Source organism: Procambarus clarkii, chromosome 67 (genome assembly GCF_040958095.1).
Source record: "Procambarus clarkii isolate CNS0578487 chromosome 67, FALCON_Pclarkii_2.0, whole genome shotgun sequence".
NCBI lineage: Eukaryota > Metazoa > Arthropoda > Malacostraca > Decapoda > Cambaridae > Procambarus > Procambarus clarkii.
The window spans coordinates 31,997,672-32,017,671 of record NC_091216.1 but is presented as its reverse complement, the minus strand read 5'-3'; the positions used below and the strand labels follow the sequence as shown (position 1 = coordinate 32,017,671).

The 20,000-nt window shown below is 39.5% G+C and overlaps 2 protein-coding genes across 2 annotated transcripts in view; both read right to left on the bottom strand.

Annotated features, from left to right (window-relative positions):
* Window positions 1-20,000, bottom strand: part of LOC123767560 (uncharacterized) — a 545,934-nt gene that overhangs the window by 97,327 nt on the left and 428,607 nt on the right. Inside the window, exon 4 of the mRNA XM_069310624.1 lies at window positions 5,376-5,476. The gene's annotated coding sequence lies outside the window, so the exon portion shown is untranslated. The remainder of the gene's footprint in view (window positions 1-5,375; window positions 5,477-20,000) is intronic.
* Window positions 10,486-11,966, bottom strand: LOC138355428 (uncharacterized). Its single transcript, XM_069310320.1, has 2 exons — window positions 11,913-11,966; window positions 10,486-11,661 (listed from the first exon to the last, which is right to left on the bottom strand). The coding sequence occupies exons 1-2, from the start codon at window positions 11,964-11,966 to the stop codon at window positions 10,486-10,488; spliced, it is 1,230 nt and encodes a 409-aa protein (XP_069166421.1).

Here is a 20,000-nt window from a genome sequence, read left to right as displayed (position 1 = left end):
TATTCGCTAGACGCAACTAGATCAAAAAAATATGACCATGTCCTCTTAAAGGGGGGGGGGATGGGAGGGGGGGGGGGTTGTTTTGAAAAGGAATACAGTTCTATGTTTTCTGCATCTCGTCAGGAAGAAATATCATGAAATATATTATTGTGTTTGATAACGAGCTGTCATTTTCTCTATTCTTATTCATCTCTCTCTCTCTCTCTCTCTCTCTCTCTCTCTCTCTCTCTCTCTCTGAAAAGATACTTCTTTTCATCTCATTAAAGATAAAATAGCTTTGAGCATTGTATATATTACATTAATACACACAGAGAGTGTGACTTATGTATTCAGAAGGTGTGTATATGAGTATACACTTGCCAGTTACCTGTGTGAAGTGTTTCAAAAGAGACGTCGATTATGTAATCTTTCTTTTATCATTATTATAGATAATAACAGATTAATTGAAACAGGAATTACCTTAAGTACTTTCGTATTTAATAATACATCTTCCGAAGGGTAATAATACCCTTCTGAAGATGTAATTTTTAAATGCGAAAGTACTTAAGGAAATTCTTGTTTCAATTCTCCTTTCGTGGTCTGACACTGTCACATTTTTCATCACGTGTTAATTTTCAAGATTTACACACAAAATAACAGATTAATAACTCACAGAAATTATAAGGAATTAATAAGAATTAAGTACGAAATCGTACACTAATCTTCCTTATCTCTTGGGCTGGACGGTAGAGCGACGGTCTCGCTTCATGCAGGTCGGAGTTCAATCCCCGACCGTCCAAAGGGTTTCCCCGACCGTCCAAAAAAAATTGGACAATAAGTCCAAGACGATAAGAAAAGGCAACAAATAAATAACAATACACATTGAAACAAATACAACAAATACAACAACAGCAGAAACAACAACAAGAATAACAAAATAAGAAGGGAGGAAACTATCAGGGGGAAAGTGCCAAGCCATTAGACTATATAACAGTTGGAATGGGTCAGGATAAGGATTTGGGATTAGACAGGGGGAAGGATTGGTACCCAACCCCCTTTGGACGGTCGGGGATTGAACTCCGACCTGCATGAAGCGAGACAGTCGCTCTAACGTCCAGCCCAAGAGATAAGGAAGATTAGTGTACGATTTCGTACTTAATTCCTATTAATCCTAAGACAAATTAACCAGCTCTGCCTTCAATAAGTCCAATAAATTCCTTGATTTACATACAACAGGTTGTATGTAAATGATAAATTCCTTGATTTACATACAATAGGTTGTATGTTAATGATAAATTCCTTGATTTACATACTCGAACGCAGAAAATAAATGTAATCTGATTTTGTCCTCTTTTCTTCAGAACATATTTTGATGTCACTGATATTTTCAGACAACTCAAGATGCATCATATTTGATATCTAATTTATTTTGTATTTTTACCTCTTAATTAAGTGTTCTTGATCAATTTTACTGCATGTCTGATTTATTTTATAATAATTTATATTCACTCAGAAATGTGTTTAATGTGAATATATAAGAATTAAGTGGATTTTCACGTAATTTATATATTATTTTGATTCATGACCTGATTTGATTGACAATGTGACTTGTGGTTAGATTTTTGTTGTTTTTGTTATGCTGTTGTTTTTGTCATGTTGTTTTTGTCATGTTGTTGTTTTTGTCATGTTGTTGTTTTTGTCATGTTGTTTTTGTCATGTTGTTGTTTTTGTCATGTTGTTGTTTTTGTCATGTTGTTTTTGTCATGTTGTTTTTTTGTCATGTTGTTGTTTTTGTCATATTTGTTGTTGTTTTTGTCACGTTGTTTTTTTGTCATGTTGTTTTTGTCATGTTGTTGTTTTTGTCATATTTGTTGTTGTTTTTGTCATGTTGTTTTTTTGTCATGTTGTTGTTTTTGTCATGTTGTTGTTTTTGTCATGTTGTTTTTTTGTCATGTTGTTTTTTTGTCATGTTGTTGTTTTTGTCATGTTGTTTTTGTCAAGTTTGTTGTTGCTTTTTCATGTTGTTGTTGTGGTAGTTTTTGTCATGTAGATGCTGTTTTTGTTTTTATAATATTGTTGTTGCTTTTGTAAATTTGTTTTTGCTATTGTTTTTGTCATGTTGTTGTCGTTTTTGTAACGTTGTTTTTGCTGTTGCTATTGTTACAGTTATTGTTGTTGTTGTTATTGAAGTTTAGTTGTTATTTTTGCAAAAATAATTTTAGTTGTTCCAGTTTAGTTGTGATTTTTGCTAGAGTCGTAGTTCTTCTTCTCCCCCGAAGAGAGCTTGTGTTGCGTCCCCTCCCCCCCTCCCCCGTGTTGCGTCAGCACACGTGCTGTTGACGCAACACGTGTGTCAGCTGATGTGTCAGCTGTCAGCAGGTGTGTTGTGGACAATACAAACAAGTGCAGGGGAGACTTTCTGCTCGAGAGAGTTAAGAGAAAGCTGCCGTGACCAGAGGTGAGTCATTTTGTACCCGACACACGCATTTGAAACTTGGCATTGCCTTTTGGGGTAGATCTGTGTGGGTAGTGGGTTGGGGGGGGGGGTAGCCCTGTGTGGGTAGTGGGTAGGGGTGGGGGGGGGTTTAGCCCTGTGTGGGTAGTGGTGACCCACAAAGACCACCCAATCATTGATAACACGGTCCATCAAGCCATTAATAAGATAACATGGAATTAACCATTGATAAACACACACACATACACACACACACACACACACAGTGTGTATGGAGTATGGAGTATGCGGCCCCTGCATGGAGCCCGTACCTTGTCAAGCACAAGACGAAGCTGGAAAAAGTTCAAAGATATGCCACTAGGCTAGTCCCAGAACTAAGAGGCATGAGTTACGAGGACAGGCTGCATGAAATACACCTCACGACACCGGAAGACAGAAGATTAAGGGGAGATATGATCACTACCTACAAAATTCTCAGAGGAATTGACAGGGTAGATAAGGATAAACTGTTTAACACGGGTTGTACGCGAACAAGGGGACACAGGTGAACACTGAGTACCCAAATGAGTCACAGATACATCAGAAAGAACTTTTTCAGTGTCAGAGTAGTTAACAGGTGGAATGCATTAGGCAGTGATGTGGTGGAGGCTGACTCCATACACAGTTTCAAATGTAGATATGATAGAGCCCAATAGACTCAGGAATCTGTACATCAGTTGATTGACGGTTGAGAGGCGGGACTAAAGAGCCAGAGCTCAACCAGCAAGCACAACCAGGTGAGTATACATTAGGCTACATCAGGCTAGTATACTAGCCTGATGTATACTCGGTTCTCATCTGGAAGGTGAGAAGCTCCAAGAGATTCACTACCTTAAACCTCTGCATTTACTTGTAAATTTAAAAAAAAAATGTTCCAAGCGTTGAAAGCGGGTACTTAGATCCCTGGAACTTGCAACAGGTAGGATTTAGGTCATGAAAAATGGCCTTGACTGTGAAATATGTCAGATAAAGTTCCAGCTAACAAAGGGAAGAACCGATTAGTGACCGGTAGGTATAGACTACAATCACTGCTGTCAATCACTGGTCAATTTGTCCAGGTATAATTCACACCATGAAAGCTCTTTTTTCTTAATTTTTACCTCCATTTGCTACCGTGCGAATGGCAATATGGTTACATTAAATGTCATTGTGGCAGCTGGCCTTTTACTGAACCATTCTACTATATGTAATCAATCATTGAACGAATTTATCAATAATGTGCTCCTAATCCTTTCTCGACAGCAGCGGTTGCAAAACTCATTATGAAGAATACATTTGCTCACATCTGTGTATACAGCAAATCTCCAGAAAGGTTGAGAGAACCTTGAACATCGATTTATTCCCAATCTCGGCTCGAACCCGGACTCGATATTTGAGCAGCCATTCTGTTAAGTTCAAAGACTATGTTTCCAAGGGTTCATAACTTTCCACAACTTTATGTAACACCAAAACTCACGGATTATAACTCATTGACCACCCTGTAGTTTCACCCTGACTTGTGGACATTATCCAATCGACCAAAACAAGTTCCTATTTTTCCAAAGATTAGTTTCCAAAAATATCGTGAGAAAATATTGGTTTCGAAAAAGATTCTTGATTCATGGAACAACTAACTTAGTTTCACAACAAACTTGGGATCGGTTGAGTGTTTCAAGCGTAGGGTAAACATATATATATATATATATATATATATATATATATATATATATATATATATATATATATATATATATATATATATATATATATATATATATATATATATATAAATATATATATATATATATATATATATATATATATATATATATAAATATATATATATATAAATATATATATATATATATATATATATATATATATATATATATATATATATATATATATATATATATATATATATATATATATATATATATAATTACCTCTCATGGGCCAACTGGGCATTATTTTGGCTCTGATGTTAAATTAATTCATCCTTCGCATTTTAAACATGCTAACAGAGCTAATAAAATCTAACAAATTTAACTCAAGAAATGAAATCTGTGGCCTAACAGATATATTCAACTCTACCTCTTGCTGAACATAAATGAATTTTCGCATTAGAAAAAAACATTTTAGCATTAGAAAAAAAAAAAATATTGAAATAGAGAAAGAGAGAATATGAGGAAGAAGAAAATATATATATTCATTACTAAGCACGAATATTTTTGCACTGTGAATGGTGAATATATTCCATATTTTCTCCCTTTTCTTAAGTTCTCTCTCTGCGTGTTTGGGGGGGATAAAATCCCCCCCCCTACCCCCCCCCCCCCTTCCCCTCGGTGTATGCTATTGTTTGTGGAGGTGATCCTTCATGTATCGGTTTCAATTCGATCTTGTTTGAGTCTGATGCCATTTAGTCAGAGTCTTGTTCGTCTTGGATAACCCTTCTCACCTTGATGGAATCAGGATTGCTTTCTATGTTCGTTTTTATAGAGTGTGAATTGAGGGGATTTTCATTTGGATATAATTGTGAAGTGGCTTTATGAAAACAAGTATTTTAAGTGTTTTTTTTTAAATTGAAGAAGTAAAATTTAAAAAACAAATAGCAGTTATTCTTGCAACTTGTAAGGAAAATACAGATTTTTATTTGATTGACAAGTTATCTCAATTTAATGTTTTTTTTTTAATTATTATTATGAAATATTTTTAAATGATAAACCATGTATCAAAAGATTTATTAAATTATTTAACCTCAGTTTGTGAGCTATAAGTATTGATAAAAAAAAACAGTATATCGGAATTTGTTATCGAGGATTTTTTTTTTTTTTGGGGGGGGGGGGGGAAGCCCATTATGAAGACTTTTCTTACGTGTGTGTTTTATGTTTCCTTGTGTAAATGAAGTAAAGCACTTTCTTACCTTCCTCTTAAAAAAGACAGATGCAACGTCCTGGAGAAAGTGACGGAATGCCTTGGAGAAATCCACGCTTTGCCCAGATCAGATTCAGCTCTCTTCCCAACCTGTAGGAAAACAAAAAGGTGTTTTGGTAAATATATATATATATATATATATATATATATATATATATATATATATATATATATATATATATATATATATATATATATATATATCTGACTGTCTCAAGGCTATCTTGAAACAATCAGACGAACGTAACATTTAGCTGTTGTGTCTACAAAAATATTGTCCATTCCATGTGTTTGTGTGCGTGTTTATGTGTGTGTGTGTGTGTGTGTGTGTGTTTGTGTGTATGTGTGTGTGTGTGTGTGTGCGTAAGCTAACACATGTAGGTTTTATATCAAAGCTTCCCTTCAAGCAATCCCACATAGGTAACCTAACATATCCTTATCTAACCAAGCCTAGACTATCCTATCTTTACCTAATCAAACCTAACCTAATTTATCCGAACCTAGCTTAGCCTAACGAAACGAAACCTAACCAAACCTAATCTAACCAAATACAACCCAATCCAACCAAATTCATCAAACATAAACAACCCTGACCATAACCGAGCCTACCTAGCCTAACCAAACCTAACCTAACCTAACCTACCTAGCCTAACCTAACCAAAATGGTGCAATGAGCCGAATAATTATATAAATTAAGTTACTGGTGAACGCAAAATGTTGTATTAAGTCATCATGCTACTTTTATTAATCATTTAATGAGAAAATGTGAATAATATCTATCAACATCATTTTGCAGTATCTGCAACATCATTAAACATCAGTGACGTCACTCTTCTCGTTGCACAAACACAAATATATATATATATATATATATATATATATATATATATATATATATATATATATATATATATATATATATATATATATATATATATATATATATATATATATATATATATTTGCAACCAAAGAAGTAGACTCAACTAATAATTATTGCAAGACTGGACATCTGCAAGAGGTTAGGTAATTCCTCCGATCCACTTGTGCTAAAGATAGAACCATTACACGTCGTGTCAACATCACCTTCCTGTCGCTCCCACAGAAGAGGGGCCCCTAATGTCTACCAAGCTGTATGTTTAAAACAAATACATTTCGATTTTTTGGGGGGTGTAAATATATCAACTTTTGTTTAACATACGTGTGTAGTGGCTCTTGCAAAACACATTATCGCACGTAAATGGTGGGAAAGGAGTTAAAAAATGTGTTCCTGTGTAAACTGTAGGTAATATACAAGACAAACATTGCCCTTGGGTTTAACCAATAGTGTAAGTACGCCGAGCTTAAGAGGAAAGAGTGCACTGAAAAAGAGCAGGGGGTACAGAGTACACAAAAGAGCAGGGTGAGGTGTTAAAGAGCCAGATACAAAGATTCTAGTGAGAGGCGGTGAATTTTGAGGGAATTAATGGAACACATAGCTATTAAAACCAGGACTCAGGCCTACGGACTCATCCCTACTGGACTCAGCCCTATTGGACTCATCCCAGCTATTAAAACAAGGACTCACCCCTACTGGACTCAGCCCTATTGGACTCATCCCAGCTATTAAAACAAGGACTCACCCCTACTGGACTCAGCCCTATTGGACTCATCCCAGCTATTAAAACAAGGACTCACCCCTACGGCACCACAGCCCTATTGGACTCATCCCAGCTATTAAAACAAGGACTCACCCCTACTGGACTCAGCCCTATTGGACTCATCCCAGCTATTAAAACAAGGACTCACCCCTACTGGACTCAGCCCTATTGGACTCATCCCAGCTATTAAAACAAGGACTCACCCCTACTGGACTCAGCCCTATTGGACTCATCCCAGCTATTAAAACAAGGACTCACCCCTACTGGACTCAGCCCTATTGGACTCATCCCAGCTATTAAAACAAGGACTCACCCCTACTGGACTCAGCCCTATTGGACTCATCCCAGCTATTAAAACAAGGACTCACCCCTACTGGACTCAGCCCTATTGGACTCATCCCAGCTATTAAAACAAGGACTCACCCCTACGGCACCACAGCTACGTTTGACCCAAAGTGACGGAAAAAAACCCAGTGATGGTTGTGACTTAACAAATATAAAGTAGTTATTAGGAAAAAATGCTAAACCAGTATGAGATTATAGTAATTGAAAGGGATATGAAGGATAGTACTGGAACTGGGAAATGAGGGAGGATAGTTGTTGACATATGAGGGCAGGATAGGTGCTGATATATGAGGTGATTGATTGATGAAGATTAAGCCACCGAAGAGGTGGCATGGGTATGAATAGCCCATTATGAGGACAAAATTGGTGCTGGGATGAAAAGATATTAACCTAGACGGCTCTTGCAAAAAAGACCTAGACGCAAAAAGACCTCTTGCAAAAAAGAAACCTAGACGGTTTCATGGAAGAATTGCACCATTCTTCACAATAAAGAATGGTGCACTTATTAAACTTATAAGGATGAAGGGGGCCTGTCATATCAGATAGTGTTGGAGTTTAGCAGAATTATTTGCCATGAACTGGGATCGCATGTTAATGATTGAAAAAAAAATATATAAAGACTATAGGATCATAAAATGTTTCGCTTCGGGAATTACGAATGGCTTAATAAGTCTTGTTCAGGCTATTACCGAAAATATATATGCTACTGGAAATAAACTAGTTCTAATGACAACCCAAAGTAGTTGAGCCACACGTCACAGGAGAAGAGGAAGGGGGAGACATGATCACGATATACACAATACAGGTGGACTCGACAAAATAAATAGATATGGGCTGTATTGTTTAAAGGACCAGATCGGTGTTATGTTAGGTTAGATTCAAATATAAATTAAATTGTTTGATTTGTTAGGGATGATCATTGCAAGGGTTCTAGAGAATTTTAAATTACTTGATGACACCCCACAATTTTTATCTAGAATGCAATGACTCATTAATCGCTGCAAAGGTCAATAAGCAATGTATTTATTTCTCCTTTATTCTAGTTTTTATTGACACACTCAAATGATTTAAGTGCTTCGAATAATGTACTCGTAGCTTTCTCAGTCTGGTTAAGCATCAATGGGTCTGGTAAGTAGTTAGAACAGTGACCACAATGGGAATAACCTAATTTTCCTTGGGTTGAAGAATCAAGCAAATTAAAGGCTTCATATTTCCGACAGGGTTGACTGTGTCTAATGAGTTAATGGTGTTTGATGAGTTAATGGTGTCTAATGAGTTAATTGTGAATGATGAGTTATATGCCCTGTGATGTCTACCAAGTTATCAAATTCCAATATCTGTTGCTCGCGTTGGTTAGGCTCCAGCTCATGGACTCCAAACTCCAGCTCAAGGACTCTCTTAAGACCTTTTTAACGTTTTCTCTGCAACTGTTAGTGTCTTTCTCGGCCCTAATTTATTATCTTCCATCTACACTAAGTATCAGCACAAATATATACCTTTTTCTGACTTTCCTATTCCACATCTGTTTCTAACTCCAATTACACACCTGTTTCCTCACTCCACACCTGTTTCTAGCACATTTACACTACTGTTTCTGCTTCCCAACTCCACAGTTTTGTTAGTTTGGTAATAAATCTGTTATTATCAATTTATCTAAACGGATCAATTCTTTATAATAACGGATATAATTATGTTACGCTGTTAAGTTAACACAGAAGATAATTTCTTTATTTCATTTATTCTTTATCTTGTGATTTTTCTCCCGTGACAGACAGCAAGTAACATAGAGAGAGGGAGAGAGAGAGAGAGAGAGAGAGAGAGAGAGAGAGAGAGAGAGAGAGAGAGAGAGACAGAGAGAGAAGCAGGGACAGACAGGCAAACACAGAAGACAGAGCCAACAATGAGAGACAGTGACAAAGATATACAAATTCTGAAACACAGATCGACCAGGTTTCTCCCAAGTACCCCCAGAAGGAACGGACATTGCGGGATGGAGGGAGGGGCTGCTGGGGGCTACAAGAAGGAGAAACACGCACCTGGAAGGTACGAGAGTGAAAGTCACACTAGGTGCATCACAAGTCATAAATCCCATCATGGGAATGCAAGAGGTGCGCCCAAGCTTTCTGATCCTCCCACTCCCTCCTAATCCCTCTTGAAGGGGATTAAGGCCCATAAACAAAGATTAAAATACTTATTTCTTACATTCATGTAGAAGAAATATCTATATATATATATATATATATATATATATATATATATATATGCTTAAGTCTTCAGTGCTTTAAATCGTATTGGCTTTTGGAGCAGTGTGGTACTTTTGAGTAATGATAAAGTCATTATATGATAAAGTGAGTCTATTATATCTCCATTTGAAACTGTGTATGGAGTCAGCCTCCACCACATCACTGCCTAATGCATTCCATCTGTTAACTACTCTGACACTGTAATAGTTCTTTCAAACGTCCCTGTGGCTCATTTGGGTACTCAGTTTCCACCTGTGTCCCCTTGTTCGCGTACAGCCAGTGTTCAACAGTTTATCCTTATCTACCTGTCAATTTCTCTGAAAATTTGTATGTAGTGATCATGTCTCCACTTACTGTTTCCGTGTCTGATGAGTTAATGGTGTCTGATGAATTAATGGTGTCTGATGAGTTAAAATTGTTTGGTGAGTTAATGGTGTTTGGTGAGTTAATGGTGTCTGGTGAGTTAATGGTGTTTGGTGAGTTAATGGTGCTTCTCATCGTTCTGTATCCCTATTTGTTTTGTTTTTTTTATATTTCAAGTAGTTTCATCTTCCTTTTATAACATTATCAATATTTATTATTATTATTTTTATTATTAGTTGTAATAGTGGTTGTTGTTGTTGTGAGTACTATATAAGAGCAAAAAAAAATAAATAGTTGTAGTATAATTAATAGTGGTAGCTGCTGTAGGTCTAGTAGTAGTAGTAATAGTGGTAGCTGCTGTAGGTCTAGTAGTAGTAGTAATAGTGGTAGCTGCTGTAGGTCTAGTAGTAGTAGTAATAGTGGTAGCTGCTGTAGGTCTAGTAGTAGTAGTAATAGTGGTAGCTGCTGTAGGTCTAGTAGTAGTAGTAATAGTGGTAGCTGCTGTAGGTCAAGTAGTAGTAGTAATAGTGGTAGCTGCTGTAGGTCTAGTAGTAGTAGTAATAGAGGTAGCTGCTGTAGGTCTAGTAGTAGTAGTAATAGTGGTAGCTGCTGTTGGTCTAGTAGTAGTAGTAATAGTGGTAGCTGCTGTAGGTCTAGTAGTATAATTAATAGTGGAAGCTGCTGTAGGTCTAGTAGTAGTAGTAATAGTGGTAGCTGCTGTAGGTCTAGTAGTATAATTAATAGTGGTAGCTGCTGTAGGTCTAGTAGTAGTAGTAATAGTGGTAGCTGCTGTAGGTCTAGTAGTATAATTAATAGTGGTAGCTGCTGTAGGTCTAGTAGTATAATTAATAGTGGTAGCTGCTGTAGGTCTAGTAGTATAATTAATAGTGGTAGCTGCTGTAGGTCTAGTAGTAGTAGTAATAGTGGTAGCTGCTGTAGGTCTAGTAGTATAATTAATAGTGGTAGCTGCTGTAGGTCTAGTAGTATAATTAATAGTGGTAGCTGCTGTAGGTCTAGTAGTATAATTAATAGTGGTAGCTGCTGTAGGTCTAGTAGTAGTAGTAATAGTGGTAGCTGCTGTAGGTCTAGTAGTATAATTAATAGTGGTAGCTGCTGTAGGTCTAGTAGTAGTAGTAATAGTGGTAGCTGCTGTAGGTCTAGTAGTATAATTAATAGTGGTAGCTGCTGTAGGTCTAGTAGTATAATTAATAGTGGTACCTGCTGTAGGTCTAGTAGTATAATTAATAGTGGTAGCTGCTGTAGGTCTAGTAGTATAATTAATAGTGGTAGCTGCTGTAGGTCTAGTAGTATAATTAATAGTGGTAGCTGCTGTAGGTCTAGTAGTAGTAGTAATAGTGGTAGCTGCTGTAGGTCTAGTAGTATAATTAATAGTGGTAGCTGCTGTAGGTCTAGTAGTAGTAGTAATAGTGGTAGCTGCTGTAGGTCTAGTAGTATAATTAATAGTGGTAGCTGCTGTAGGTCTAGTAGTATAATTAATAGTGGTAGCTGCTGTAGGTCTAGTAGTATAATTAATAGTGGTAGCTGCTGTAGGTCTAGTAGTAGTAGTAATAGTGGTAGCTGCTGTAGGTCTAGTAGTATAATTAATAGTGGTAGCTGCTGTAGGTCTAGTAGTAGTAGTAGTGGTAGCAGTGGTAGTGGTGGTATTAGTAGAAACATAAAAATACTATTGGAAAAGACGAAAAAAAAAAAAAATTTCAAGTAATTTCCACAAATGGTGCTTAAATTAAGTTGTAAATCTTTCGTCAATGGATACTAATAATCTTAAGTGTCACGATAAAACAACAGCTAGTATGAAGAAAAACAAAACAACCCCTGAACCCCCTAAAACCACAATTACAACCCACAATTATTCAAGAATCAACAAACATCAACTGTCTTGAATACAGTTATTTTAACCTCTGGATCACTACTTACTCGGCATTGACATTCTATGAATTTCTGAATCTCCTCCAAAAATTTTCTAGACATCCTCTCAATTATGTCTTCTACGGTGGTCGATAAGGCTAAAGGGCTTATAAAGGCCTGGGAGGCTTATAAAGGCCTGGGAGGCTTATAAAGGCCTGGGAGGCTTATAAAGGCCTGGGAGGCTTATAAAGGCCTGGGAGGCTTATAAAGGCCTGGGAGGCCTATAAAAGCCTGGGAGGCTTATAAAGGCCTGGAAGGCTTATAAAGTCCTGAAAAGCCTATAAAAACCAGGGGGGGGGGTCCACTAAACGCCTGAAAGCTGTTAGGGGTAATTTATGGTGGAATTTAACCAGTCTCCAGCCAGAAAGAATGTCGTAATCCAGAATATATGATGAAAGCACAAGCTGGTACTTGTGATTAGAAGGTCGGTTGTGTTGTTAATGCCTCTAACGACCTCTGGAAGGGTTATTAAGGCCGCCACAAGCGCCTATTGACCCGCCAGCAACGAATGCCTAAGTTCTCGATATAGTTAAGTACTTAAGTAAAAACTCAGTATATATACTGGGAAGCGGGGGTGTATATATATATATATATATATATATATATATATATATATATATATATATATATATATATATATATATATATATATATATATATATGCAATAGACGATCACAAAACACTGATCATTTTATGTGGAAAATCCACAGAGAAATATGAAATGAGGTGAACGTTTCGGCTTTGTTAAAGCCTTTGTCAACACCAGACTGACCCACTGAAAATCAGACTGACTGATTTTTCGCATATATATATATACACTTCTCAGTGTATATATATGACTCTCTATTCACGTTTTATAGTTAGGTATAAACGTATGTGCATTGGGAAATGACCAAACGATTTAATCTATTATTTCCACCTGGCTTTAAAAATTCTAGAATAATATTTTTAATTTATTTTGACCTTTAACTAAAAAAAAAAAGAGTTAACACAGTTGTATTAGTTTTTGTGTCCATTTTTGGATAGTTAAACTTGAATCTTATACACCTATTTCAAAACACATAAAAAAAATAACGCTAGAGAAATAACAAACTAAATAACAAAAAATACAAATATTTAGTGGTTACCCAACAAGTCAGCTGAGGCGCAAGTCAACAGAAAACGGGATGTGGGTCACGGGTTGCCAGCTGTACGGTCCAGGGGGGGGAGGAGACGCCCACTATTCAACACTAGCTAACCAAACGCACTTCACCGACCGAGGGCTCGAGCCTTACTGAAACCAGCGAGAAAGGAGAGAGAGAGATGTGTGTGTGTGTGTGTGTGTGTGTGTGTGTGTGTGTGTGTGTGTGTGTGTGTGAGTGTGTAGGCGGGTGAGGGTGTGTGTGTGTGTGGAGGAGAACGAACGATCACCTGCCCTGTTGAGGTCACCCGCCCCTCCTCCTTTCTAATGTTTACATAAGTTAATGAACAATCGAATTGCCTGGCCTAACTACAGCTATAAACTTATCGATCTAAATCACTGACATCCTTATATAAATCAACTACATTAAAGAATCATAAGATTTATTTACATGTAACTATTGAAAATTACATAAATGCCGTTAATTAACACATAGGTTAAAGTAGTTAATGTTTAGCTGTACGTAGAGCCTGCTTGACCAGCGCTGGGGGTGGGGGGTGGGGGGGGGGGGGGGTGGGGGGGGGAGTGGGGAAGGGAGGAGGGAGTGGGGGTAGGGGGGGTGGGGAGCAGGTTGTGGGAGGGAGGAAGAGAAATCACCTTGCACATCCTGCACGGTGTAATCTATGCTCATTGCTTCTCATTGCATTCATATATTCCTAGAGCCTTTTGTATTAAATTGATGCGGATTAGTTGCACAATCTCATGTTCTCTCTCTCAATCTCTCTCACTCTTTCTCTCTCTCTCTCTCTCTCTCTCTCTCTCTCTCTCTCTCTCTCTCTCTCTCTCTCTCTCTCTCTCTCTCTCTCTCTCTCTCTCTCTCTCTCTCTCTCTCCAATCATATAAAATATAATATATTCAGAAAATAGTTAAAAGCACAACTCCTAACCAAAGCATAGACCTAATCATATACTATAAAATAATGAAGACTACCGTCCTCCTTATCAAGAACAGGCCGGAAGCCGACGGAGAACCCTCTACAGCAGTCAAGCGTTGTGTACATGTACACTTGCCCCCACAAAGGATGTTGCCTTCAATCTAAGTACATAGGTATGACGTCGACCAAGCTGACGAGGCGTTTGACCTGTCATCTTCAATCAGGTGCCCCTAGGAATCATACGAGACAAGCCCATGACATCACCTTAACAAGAGAAATGTTGAAAACAAATCTTGCATAACAGGCAAAACTTCAGGATGTAAGAAGATTACGAATTCTTGAAGCCATTCATGTAAAATCCGAACAACCCGCCATAACTACCCAAATTACGGAACTATCAATAAGAACAAGACCGGAACGCGAAGAGGCGAACATAGAAGACACTGCTCAACATGCTATGATTATGATTAATCAACACCTGATTAATCTTTGTATATGCTTCCTCTCTTTTCTCAGCTTTAATCGTCCCCATTTATGCCCCACATTCGGTTCCCATTTAAGCCCTATTTACCCCATTTTTATAACGTACTCCTCACCTATTTGCATTTTATACCTGACCTAACTAATGGAATAAATCCAATTCACCCATAAGAGGCCCATAGCACGGGAGACATCTCCCGTCACGCAGGGTGCAGTCGCACCTCCACAGATCTCCAGTATCAGTTCTTGATACTGGTAATGGCTCAAAAGGGCCCACCATTTACGGGCTATTCATGCCCGTGCGACCTTTAGGGTGGCTTAATCTTCATCAATCAACAGGCCCATCACTTGAGAATAAACCATATAGGCTCGAGACGTTGTGTAAATTTATAATTAGTGTTCATACACTACCTCTACAGTGAAGAAACTTTGGATATCTGGATATGATTTCTGGCCGTACTTCATTTTGAATAAAGTTACAAATGTTTTGAATGAAGTTATGAATGAAGAATGAATGTACTTCATTTTGAATGAAATACAGGAATATGTAAGATACGTAACGAAGCTATAAACACTGACAGCAACAGCAAATCATCAACTTTTCGCATAAGTCTAACAGGCCCAAGAATGATGATCAAATTACATCAGAAAGTGGAGAATCGACGACGTTTCGATCCCGTGTTTTTTTTTGTTTTTTTTTTGAGATATATAGCAAGCATAAGAAATATTGCCGGAACAACCGTGGACATTTTCAAGAGGAAACTAGATTTATTCCTCCAAGGAGTGCCGGACCAACCGGGCTGTGGTGGGTATGTGGGCCTGCGGGTCGCTCCAAGCAACAGCCTGGTGGACCAAACTCTCACAAGTCGAGCCTGGCCTCGGGCTGGGCTTGGGGAGTAGAAGAACTCCCAGAACCCCATCAACCAGGTATCAACCAGGTATATATACAAGAGTTGTTACATTCTTGTACAGCCACTATAGTACGCGTAGCGTTTCGGGCAGGTCCCTGGAATACGATCCCCTGCCGCGAAGAATCGTTTTTTCATCCAAGTACACATTTTACTGTTGCGTTAAACAGAGGCTACAGTTAAGGAATTGCGCCCAGTAAATCCTCCCCGGCCAGGATACGAACCCATGACATAGCGCTCGCGGAACGCCAGGCGAGTGTCTTACCACTATACCAGGGAGACTGTTGATGTTTCCTCTATGGAGGTATGTTTCCTCCCTTCCTTCACACGACTTGACAATGGTCCAGGAAGGACCGAAACGTCCCTCGACGTTTCTCTACTTTCTGATGCGTGGGCGACGAGTCACAATAACGTGGCTAAAGTAAGTTGACCAGACCACACATTAGAAGGTGAAGGGACGACGACGTTTCGGTCCGTCCTGGACCATTCCACAATCGACTTGAGAATGGTCCAGGACGGACTGAAACGTCGTATCGTCCCTTCGCCTTCTAGTGTGTGGTCTGGTCAATTCTGATACGTGGCTTGGTCAATACATCTTCAGCCACGTTATTGTGACTCATCTGGCCTGTAGACCCAAGAATGTAGATATTCTACCGATATCTACCCAACGTAGATATCGTCCGCTCTCAAAAACCACGATATAACCTGCATCAATATATCCATACGGAGATGCCTCGGAGAGGCTGCAGGATCCAGAAAGTTCAGTAGAACTTCGGTTTCAACTCCTTTTTGACCATGTCGTAGCTCAGTCGATTAAGGCAGCATCTGGGATACTCTCGGACGCAGGTTCGAATCCTTGCCACAGCCCTTGTGGATTTCTTCCATACGGAGATGCTACCAGTTTATTTTTCAACTGGCTGTGAGTGCATGATTTAGTGGCGTTCCCGCATACTCCAGCACACTAAGATTGAGAATTGCGTCAGAATAAATATTGAAATAATTCTACATTAGTCACATTACAAATATAAATCAGATCATTGACAGGGACGGGAACTATCAGGAGAAAGTTACCAAGCCATTAGGACTATTTAGCCCTTTGGAAGGGATCAGGATAAGGATTTGGGACGGAACGGAGAGAGGGGAGGTGGGGAAGGAATGGTGCCCAACCAGTTGGTGGACGGTCGGAGGATTGAACGCCGATCTGCATGAAGCGAGACCGTCGCTCTCTACCATCCAGCCCAAAGACAGGCAATGAAATTCCTAATAACGCCCAGTTGGTGAACGGTCGGGGGATTGAACGCCGATCTGCATGAAGCGAGACCGTCGCTCTACCGTCCAGCCCAAAGACAGGCAATGAAATTCCTAATAACGCAGCACACCGATAGTTTATATCCTCGTTAGCCCCGAGTAAACTCTGATAACGAGAGGTATTGAATAACCAGCTAATGAACAGCTCATTAGCTCATCAATTCGCGCAATTAGGAGTCCCTCATTAACGAACACTAGTCACATAGTGAAAGGTTTCGTTAATCTAGAGATTCGTAGAGAAGGGTCTCGTTAACTGTTAACAGTTACACAACGAAGATCTTCGTTATCCCACAGGTTGACATTGTTCTCACTCTCCCATAGTTTTTATAGATTCACATTGAAGACCTTTTTAAAAATGCACCAAATGCTTTGAACTTGAACATATGTTTCATATATGATCATAAGCAACAAAAGTGGCTTTTTATATATAAATGTTATAACAAAAAGCCATATTAACACGACACTTTCAATGTCCACACAATTTTTATCATTTCATTAACCTAAAAATCTTATCAATAAAATTGTTTTGCCTGTTTAACAAAAAATTGCTCTTTCTCATAAAATACTTTTCATCATAATCATTATAAATCATCATTATTCTCATTATTGTTAAATGTAACGGAACTTGAATGAACAGTATTGAACAGTTCAGTTCATAAACCTTTTGAACATGTAAAAAAGAGTAAGAAAACCGGTTGAGTTTTGCATCAACATGCATGTCAATTCATCATGCAGAGAACAACCAATTTTATAAACATGTGTGAGGCTGAGATGATGATGATGAGTTCCTTAGGTGTGTGTGTATGTGTCCTTAGGTGCACCTGGGGAGGTCAGATGTATCTTTCTCACGGTCCAAGTCACTTTTGTGTGTGTGTGTGTATGTGTGTGTGTGTGTGTGTGTGTGTGTGTGTGTGTGTGTGTGTGTGTGTGTGTGTGTGTGTGTGTGTGTGTGTGTGTGTGTGTGTGAGTATGTGTGTGTGTGTGTGTGTGTGTGTGTGTGTGTGTGTGTGTGTGTGTGTGTGTGTGTGTGTGTGTGTGTGTGTGTGTGTGTGTGTGTGTGTGTGTGTACTCATCTAGTTGTGCTTGCGGGGGTTGAGCTCTTTGGGCTCTTTGGTTCCGCCTCTCAACTGTCAATCAACTGGTGTACAGATTCCTGAACCTACTGGGCTCTATCATACCTACACTCGAAACTCTGTGTGTGTGTGTGTGCGTGTGTGTGTGTGTGTGTGTGCGTGCGTGTGTGTGTGTGTGTGTGTGTGTGTGATTTTATCACCACCGTAGCTACATCTTAAGTGTGAATTAAGCTCAAGCGAAAAGACAGTTAGCACAACCGGACCACATTTCCCATGAGAAATTAAAACGACGACAAGCCACTCCCCACCATCGAAAAATCTCTCACGAAACCAAAAGGAACAAGATCAAGCTCGCTTGCCTGTAGAGGGGCAAGCGAGCTTGCCTGTAGAGGGGGGCAAGCACAGGCCACCATAGCAAGCAGTAAAAACACGCTTTAATGAATAGCAAAGCCAACATGACGGTTAAAATAGGGCAAGAGAAAATATGCTGCCACATTACCGTAGCAAGCATTGAGGGAGGGATAGGCAAGTGGGTACGTAAGGGAGAGGGAAAAAGCAAGAAGGTAGAAGGTATAGGGAAGGAAGAGAAGCATTCAAGCAATGAGAGACGGAGAGGAGACTGAGGATAATCGGACAAATAAAGCAGATGGAGTATGACCGAGGCAAGCAAAAAGAAGTCGGGGCGCCGGAAGGTTGGTCGAGGTCCAAGCAGAATGGTGAGAGGCAAAAGGCCGGCCAGAAAGAAGCAAAGGGGGGGGGGGGAGGAGGGAGAGGGGGGTGTTTCAGGCAATGCACTGAGCGGCCCCAGGCAAAAGCAAAGGGACTTCAGGTGGATGCAAGGGACTTCAGGTGGACGCAAGGGACTTCAGGTGGACGTAAGGGACTCTAGTTGGACGCAAGGGATTTCAGGTGGATGCAAGGGACTTCAGGTGGACGTAAGGGACTTCAGGTGGACGCAAGGGACTCCAGGTGGACGCAAGGGACTTTAGGTGGACGCAAGGGACTTCAGGTGGACGCAAGGGACTTCAGGTGGATGAAAGGGACTTTAGGTGGACGCAAGGGACTTTAGGTGGACGCAAGGGACTTTAGGTGGACGCAAGGGACTTCAGGTGGACGCAAGGGACTTCAGGTGGACGTAAGGGACTCTAGTTGGACGCAAGGGACTTTAGGTGGACGCAAGGGACTTCAGGTGGACGTAAGGGACTCTAGTTGGACGCAAGGGACTTCAGGTGGATGCAAGGGACTCCAGGTGGACGTAAGGGACTTCAGATGGACGCTAAGGGACTTCAGGTGGACGCAACGGACTCCAGGTGGACGCTAAGGGACTTCAGGTGGACGCTAAGGGACTTCAGGTTGACGCTAAGGGACTTCAGGTGGACGCTAAGGGACTTCAGGTGGACGCATGGGACTTCAGGTGGACGCAAGGGACTTCAGGTGGACGCAAGGGACTTTAGGTGGACGCAAGGGACTTCAGGTGGACGCAAGGGACTTCAGGTGGACGCAAGGGACTTCAGGTGGACGCAAGGGACTTCAGGTGGACGCTAAGGGACTCAACATTAATTAGAAATTATAAGGAATTAAGAACAATTTATTTCAAGTTTTTTTTTTTTTTTAGTAAATGGTTTTGCCCAATCACTTGGGCTGGCCGGTAGAGAGACGATCTCGCTTCATACAGGCCGGCGTCCAATCCCCCTGACCGTCCACAAGTGATTGGGCACCATTCCTTCCCTACCGTCCCATCCCAAATCCTTATCCTGACCCCCTTCCCAGTGCTATATAGTCGTAATGGCTTGGTGCTTTCTCCTGATAGCTCTCTTGTAAGCCTTCCAAGTAACATATTTTATAAGAGTTTTGAGGAAATTCTTTGCTATTAATTTCTATCTATTACTAAATTGCCAACAATTTATAAATATCTTCTATATATAAAATTGTTCTTTATATAAACTTAGAAAATATAGGTTATGACCATACTTCGTGATAGTATTGATCCAACCAGGGATTAAATATCTTTTTGTATGGACAATACATCACACTAATGTGATTGTATTGTCCTCAAGGCAGCTATACTGAGGTCAATACATCACACTAATGTGATTGTATTGTCCTCAAGGCAGCTATACTGAGGTCAATACATCACACTAATGTGATTGTATTGTCCTCAAGGCTCCTATACTGAGGTCAATACATCACACTAATGTGATTGTATTGTCCTCAAGGCAAAAAAAGAAAGAAAAGAAAAGGCGACGTTACAAGACTTGTTAATGGTCCTTGAT